Source organism: Barbus barbus (assembly GCF_936440315.1).
Source record: "Barbus barbus genome assembly, chromosome: 25".
In the NCBI taxonomy this organism is placed as follows: Eukaryota; Metazoa; Chordata; class Actinopteri; order Cypriniformes; family Cyprinidae; genus Barbus; species Barbus barbus.
Genome location: NC_136753.1, coordinates 29747526 through 29755540, shown reverse-complemented (window position 1 = coordinate 29755540; position 8015 = coordinate 29747526). Strand labels below are relative to the sequence as shown.

The following is an 8015-nucleotide window of genomic DNA, read 5'->3' as shown; positions in this document are numbered from 1 at the left end:
TTAAAATATTTACTGTTTTTGCTGCACTTGAATCAAATAAATGCAGGTTTGGTGAGCAGAATAGACTTCTTTAAAAACATAAAACATCTTACTGTTCAAAAACTTTTGACTGGTAGTGTAATTAATTTCTCCCAGTCAAGAAAATGTTCATGATACGCTGCTCTCCGTGGAGCACATTCCACTAGTTCCTAAAAACAGACTGCATAATAAAACACAGGATTTCATTTCATACGCAGCTTAGCACCAATGCAACAGTAGCTCCACTTGTCAGAGTCTTCATCCGAGTCCTCACACAGCGCTTTTATATCTCCAGCAGCCCGCTGCTGCCGTCCACACCGTTCCCTGTGCTGCTTTTTTCGTCTCCGCCAACCGTTGGGTCCTGCATGCCACCGGCGGGCCCCTGAGGAGCCACTTTACCGGAATCAGTCGGCTCCTCGGTCGCTCTGGGCTCTGCCTCCTCTTCCGGACCCTTCGCTTGCAGGCTGGCTTCCGTGTGGGTTTTCTGATGTTTGCTGAGATGGTCGCTTCTCGTGAAGCGCTTATTGCACAGGAGACAAGTGAACTTCTTTTCTCGAGTGTGGGTGCGGACGTGGCGCTCCAGCTCGTCTGAGCGAGTGAACCGCTTTCCGCAGAAGAGCCAGTTGCAGACGAAGGGTCGTTCGCCTGTGTGCCAACGCAGGTGGGCTTTGAGATGCGAAGCCTTGCCATAAACCTTCCCACAGCCGGGAATGTGGCAGCTGTGGACGGGTTTCTTGCGCAGGGATGCAGCCGAGGCGCCAAGCCTCTCCAACTCTTGGCAATTCGGGCAATCGCAAGAAGACCTTCCGGTTGTAGATCCGCCGGTGTATCCGGGAGATCCCCGAGCCGGTTTGAGCCCCATGGAATTGTCCAGGATTCCAGAAGTTGGGACGTGTTTGGGCTTGTACATGTCCTGAGGGAGCATGTGCTGGGAAGACTGGAGCGAGCTCAAGCCTACAGACGGATACGGCGCCGGATTTAAAGACGTAAAATCGGGAGTGTAACTAGGCATCTGGGAATTGAGGGATGCTTGAGGAGCGACGGGTTGGAGGCTCTCAGGTTGAGGTTGTCCAGCGCTTAGCCAGTTTGAGTTGGTATGGACATCCCACCAAGAAGATGTTGCGTTTGCAGGAGCAGCCGTGATCCCGGGATGGATGCCCTTGTACCAGGAGCCATAGGGATGCGTCATGTCCAAGTAGGTGTTGACGCTGGTCAGGCAGTCCGCTGTGGCTTTGGTCCCCAGGAGCGAAGGGTCCTGAGAGGCACTGGAGGTTTGGAAACTGGAGAACGGGTTGTACTCGGAGCCGTACGCTCCCGTGGGAGCAGGAGGAGGGCTGCCGGTTGGGGTTAGCAAACCCCCGGCGGAGCTAAAGGAGCCGCTGTAAGAGTCTGCGACGCCCTCATTGCCTCGGACGATATTCTTAGGGCTCTGGAGTTCAGAGGTCATGCTGTAGGCTTTCTTAACTGGTACCGTGTTTCCCGCTTTACCGGGGGTGGCGGAGTCTCGGACTGGACTGGTGTTTCCAAACTTGTTGCAGGTGGCGGTTAGCATAGCCAAGGGACTGGATCCATAACGTGTTTCCTCCTAAGAAGACAATAAGAGATCAGAACGCAATCTATGTTGCTTTAAGTTGCATACAGTCAAACCAAAAATTATTCAGACACCAGATATTTTTTACTAGTGGGTGCAGGACACTATAATTCATTTATATAAGTGAGGATAGAGAAATAAAGTGAGCTGTGATATATTAAACCCAAAAATTCCTCATACAGTGGACTACCAGTAAACTTTGGGATCAAATAATATTTAGACACTTTGACCAGACCATGTTTTGCTTAAGTGTTTTTCTTTAATTGCTAATGTGACCTTTTTACTCCACAGACTGAACAAGATTAAGCATTGCTTGGTAACTGGTTGAGCTAAACTGGAATTATCTAATTGTGTAGCTGAATCATTTTTTGATTGATTGTAATCCATTACATACCTTTTTATCAAAGTTATCTGCCATTATCAAGGTGAATTTGTTCTGACACAGTTTAACTCTGAGCTCTTGTCATATTGTATTACCATTTTCTAAACCGAATAAACTGTGATAATGTGAGAAATGTTGAAGGTGTCTGAATAAATTTTAATTTGACTGTAGCCATCATAATGTTCTCAAGCATAAAAGAGGTTGTGCAAACATCCTTCCTGCGCTATTAGTCTAGACAGAAATATGCACCAGCGTTGACAACACAATAATTAATGTCACCACACATAGAGTTCCTGTTTAACATGTTTACATCTCTATAGTGACCATCCGTCTGTGAAAAACAGGCAACAATATAATATTGTTTGGAAGAATAAACAATTGTTTACTCTAATTGTGTTGTCAATTAATGTGTCAGCTGTGCATTTGAACAAATGCACAGGAATAAAACATTTAGAAATCAAAGATGGTCAATTATCCTCACATTGATCCAAGCACAAAGTATTTATCATGCTTTATGCCAGTGCATGAACACAGCCACAGAAAAACATGTGGTAACCATGTTTACAGTCAACAATGAGTAATTCAAGATTTAATGACAAAACGTTCTCCGTTTAGATGTTAAATTAGAAAGCAGATTGGCATTTTAGGATTCCCACAACCCTATCTTAAGTCCAAACCTCACCTTACAGTCACAGACTACGGTTGGACTTCGCTTCATTTGGAATGGCAGTGGTCTACCCTATTTTCCGTTGGGAAGTGATGATAAATGAATGAGTAAGGCACAGTGTGTGATGATATTTCCCTCTGAGTGTGTGCGGTTCATCTTGGCAAAGGTTTTGCTCCCGTTTCCAGGTTAATTGCTCTCCATTACCGCGTGGAGCTTAAATTTGATGCCTACATCCAAAACCATTGCCGCAAAAGTTTTATGTCCTCGACTCGTAGCTTTTTTTCCCCCTTCATAATTCAGGGGCTGGACTATCTGGTCATAAGTTTGGAAGCTTTTTGATTGTGTTGCAACAAACGCTACACTCTTAACAATAAAGGTTCCTCAGTGGTTCCTTAGGTTTAGTCAAGAACCTTTAAATCTTACTTTTTTTGCTCTACAAAGTTGATTATGGGTTATTCACATAAGTGCATTGGTGTCTAGTTTCTTAAACACCATTAAGGTTTCTAAAGGACTACAGAATAAAACATTTTTGAAGAACTTTCAAAGGCTCTTCAATGAATGCAAAACTCTATTAATTTAAGTGCATAGTCTTCCTGACAACATGGACTGAATTTCAGTGTTTTCTTTACATATTTAATCACATATTTCATGCAATTACATCTAAAATTAGTTATTTTCATTCTACTTTAAACTTCACACATAAGCTATCTAATGACTTTTACTGAGTGACCAGAATCAGAAGAAAGCCAATGTCAACCAATAACGCACAAAACATCCATATAGTCCTCGTTTGATACGCGTAGCATACTTGATACATATTTATAGAAACCAGACTGAAAACATACGCAGGTCTGAGATCATCAGACTGTGTTTTCCATACCTCCAGAATCGACGCGGCCATCCCGGAGGAAGCAGTCCTGTGAAGTTCAGTCCAAAAGCAGGAGAAGCTCTCGGTCCAGAGTCTGATTGAAATAAACTCCGCCGGAGCGCAGCGACTCTTCTATGAGGAGACCCGGATACCGGGAGACCCGCCTCCTAATGACAGCAGACCGAAGAGACTTAGAACAAGAGAGAGAGAGAGAGAGAGAGAGAGAGAGAGAGAGAGACCTTAAATCAGTTTACGAATTATGAGGGGTTTGATACTCCTAATTAAAGTTTGGGGGTCTTAAAAGAATGTGTTGCTTTTTATTTATAATTGGCTTTATTAAGATATGAGTGTATATAGGTCTTTAGACTTTAGGCCTACTGATCAAAGCCTATATTAAGACAATCTCTGTAGGCTACTTATCACATTATCATAGGCCCCTAGGCTATATTTAGCCTACACCTCGAATATGCCATAAAAATCCTGTTTTGATTAAAATGTATAAATACATAAATTTACAATTGACGATTTTCGCAGTCAACTGCGCTATAAAATCACCGACAGATTCTTTTTTTTTTTTTTTAAATAACCTACTTTGAAAATAGTAGCTCAGAACTGTCACATTTGATTAGGAATATTTATCACAAGGGGAACTGTAAGTTTTGCAAAATGCACAAATGCTCGTTTTCTCTATCAGTGGTTTTGCATAGGTTTCTAAAACATAGCTACACTAGAAGAATTCTGGGAGTTCATAAATGCATTTATTACACATCGACCAAAACTAATCTATCTATAGCTAAAAAAATAAGTAAAAACTCATGTCAATATGGAATTTTTTCTTCATATACAAATGTTATATTGTGTGCATCCAATGCCATTAATTGGTTCCATATTGTCACATGCTAGAAAGATCGGGCTTGATTGCTTATGATCAAAAATGGTAATGATTTTCTTATGTGAATATATGCATGGGAGAAGTGCAAGAAAAATGAATTGATAAAATCAGTAAACTAGTTGATTCCCATCTTATATCAGACATGCAAATAAGGATTTTCCCCATAAGCAGTTTTGAGAACTAAATTTTTTCACACATTACTCTAAGCACAGATAAAATAATTTTGTAAAATGATGCAAAAATGCTATTTCTGATCATATTTTATCACAAGAGTTGAAGAATATACATTTCAATAACAATGCCAATCAAACCAAGTGAATCATACAGAGTCCTGTTATTAAAGAGGTGTTGGTGGTTTCAAAGACTGTAATGAGATAATGAAAGTATAAGTACTGTTATCCGGCCAATTTAAAGGATAAAACAAAATCTCAGCGAATCGAACTAAGAGAAACAACACAATCTGATTTTATACAGTTTATGAGAAATAACAGCAAACCGATTGTAATCAAGCCTTGAAACAAAATCAAAACAAAAGCACGAACATCCCTGGAAAAACCTGGTAAAAAAATTGATCATGAAAATAGAAAAACGTTTTTATGTCATAGTCTGTTATTAAATTTTTTTGTATCCAGGTGTGCCGACTTTTTTCTATTTTCATAATCAACCCTTAAAAACGATTAAAAAGGCGAAATTATGTCTTCTGTGTTTTTAGCCAAGTGCATGAAAGTCAAAGATGCTTTTAACAGCCTTGCCTATAAACTTCATTTACAATTTGTATATTTTGTTGATTTTGACCACATTTTCACTCTGAAATACCTTTTTGCTTTCTTTCCTAATTTTTCCATATTTCAGTTCAGTGTTCATGCACCACAGAAGCTGTCAGCTGTTAAGAGTCTCGCTCTGGCTTACAGACATCCATCAAGTGAATAAACAGTTGGAACGGCCTTCCGACAGCCCATCTTGGTTTTGAGTGTCCTTGTGGGTGTTGCTTTTTTTCCAAAATGAGGGGAGAGAAGATTAAAATTGTTTTCAAAAATAAACATGTAATTTCATTCTTTATTTTCTCCCTCAATTACAAGGCATGGTCAGAGCAAGCTTGTAGTTTGTGAGAGTTTGGCCCTTACAGTAACACACAGACTATATTTAGCAGTCTGCTCTTCAACTGACCCTGCGTCTCTACCTTGCCGAGCACAAAATGAAATACACACATGCACAATCATGCAACACATTAATTTCAGCAATCATAGTATTGAACTGCACTGGCTAATTAGATTGGTGCCATAGGGGGCACTGTTATTTCTAAGGACATGAATCATGTTGCTGTCAGAAACATTGCAGTAAAGACCACACAGTGATTTATTGGCAGATTTAAATGTTAGATTAGATCATTTTTGGAGCTCTTAGCAGCTGTAATCCACAGTCCTACTTTAGTGGAAGTAAATAACCCAGTACGAGATAGGAAAACCATTTAAAGACCCTATGAAATCAGCTTTGTGGCTTTTATATAAGACTGCAAACTAAACAGTGACAAAATAAACGTTTTGCAGGTATACACATTTAAAATGCACAGTTTCCTCCAGTAAATCAGTTAAAAATACAAATATGCTCATCAAGCGATTTTGGGGTGATTTTATCAATATACCACGCACTATAATTGGAGGAGGTCCAGTGCGTGTTGAAAGGTGAAGAATCATTTTCCAAATACTAATGCATGTGCATTTGCAAATTGCTGGGATGGCCTAATAAATTTTCGCTCATGCATTTATCTCGGGTCTCGTCTGCTCATCTGATCCCTTGACTTACTTCTCAAATGAATGGAAACATATGCAAAGACATGAGTTACTAAAACTGTGATGCAACTGGAAGATTATTCAAGGATTCATCGAAGAAGAAATGTAGACTTTTAATGTGGCCTCCTGGCCGGTCAATTTTTGTTTTTGTTGCTTGATTTGTCTTTTATCATACTGCATTACAAATAAACATACAATAAAAAAGAAGACAAATCAGCCTTGTGCATTTTAAATGTAGTTAACATTAAATAACAATACAGTGCCTAGTGCTGCCCTCTTTTTCAATGGCATTGCTTTCTGGAAGTATTTTTCCCATTCATTTTTTTTCCCATAGGAAAGGCTTCATTAAAGAAATATAAGCCATGAATCAAACCAACCACATACGAGGAGAATGACAATATTACAAACTTTAATTTGAAGCAAAAAGTAGATGCAAATTGGATAAAAAGACAAAGGTGCAAGACTGTAGTCGATTTAATTAGGGAGAAGAACAACTACAGCATCCCATGAAGCATTGCAAATGACATAATCAGATAAAAATTGATGGAGAAATATAAGTGATTCATTTAAAGTTGTTTATCGTATCTCTATAAATAATGTATTTTAATATAAGCTCAAATATTTAACTATTTTGGAAGTCTAAGGAGACTGATTCGCTTACCCATTTACGGTGGGCGGAGCTTTGCTGGCTGCTACTCTGTGAGTGGTGGAATCTTCTCTACAGCATCATGGGTAATGTAGTTTTTCACTCACTTATTTAAAAAATAAGCTGAATTAAACTGAACAGATGGGTTCAACAAAAGCATATACAATTGATTAACAACCCCAGAGCTCACAATAAGTCTGCCTTTACTGGTTTATCAGTTAGCATTAAAAATCAATTTCCATATTGAGAATATTAAAGGAGTTTTTCTGTTGTGCTCAATAGCAATTACGTAATTAACAGAAAACCACATTCGTATCCTCTAGAGTTTTGGAAAAAATCTCAACAACGTCTTAAACTCAGATTCGTCACGTCTGCAATCAAATGATCTCATTATGAACAATTCTCATCAAATGATCTAAGCTGCTCCACATTTATTTTATAGCTTTATACACTTACTAGATGAAAAGCCTATACTTTTATTTCTTTCAAGGAACTTAAGGAGTGAAATCTGAGACAAAGTTGATGTTTGAATGAAACATGAGATGTATTTGAGTACATACAGGACACAAACATGATCATCAGTGTGAAAAACTAAGGTTCAAATGGGTGTGCCTTTACAAAATTTACTGAACACGCAAAGATATAAACCGAGGAGCACGGTGCCACATGTGGAGGCTTCAGCGCAGTTTGAGGGAACTGCCTTCCCAATGATTTGCATGTGGTTTCCCCATTTGGCCTAATAGCTTTCCTATTTCCCTCTGAGGATCAGAAATCCCACACCCTGAACAGGCTAAAATTGAAAGGAGAGGTGCAGCAGTGGCGTATAAAGAGCCGCTGATGTAGTTTATTGGGATATCCTTTATCACTCTGAGGAGCTGTAAATGCTTGATCCCCACTAACAGCTTCCTTCAAAGTGGCACGAAAGCAATCTATAATTAGAGATTTAGAAGGAAACTGAAGGAAAACATTTTGTGTTTTTATCTTTTCTATTTTTGCATTTTACATTGAAATGTCTTCCTCTCTGGGCGAGGTAATGCTTGTAAAAGCACCGTTGATTATTGTGTTAATGAAGGGCGTGTGTCAGCTATGAAGTGGTTTTTCCTAATAATTTACTGTACTTTGGTGTAAATCAGCGGTTCTCCGCCAGTTCAGATTCAAGAT

General features: G+C 39.3%; 1 protein-coding gene across 1 annotated transcript; it reads right to left on the bottom strand.

The window, feature by feature from the left end:
* Positions 1–301: 301 nt before the first annotated feature.
* Positions 302–3562, bottom strand: LOC306844941 (transcription factor Sp7-like; the record flags this gene model as incomplete). The annotated part of the gene is made up of 2 exons (XM_079377389.1): positions 3539–3562; positions 302–1603 (listed from the first exon to the last, which is right to left on the bottom strand). The coding sequence occupies exons 1-2, from the start codon at positions 3557–3559 to the stop codon at positions 302–304; spliced, it is 1323 nt and encodes a 440-aa protein (XP_079233515.1). The 5' UTR covers positions 3560–3562.
* Between the last annotated feature and the right edge of the window lie 4453 nt (positions 3563–8015).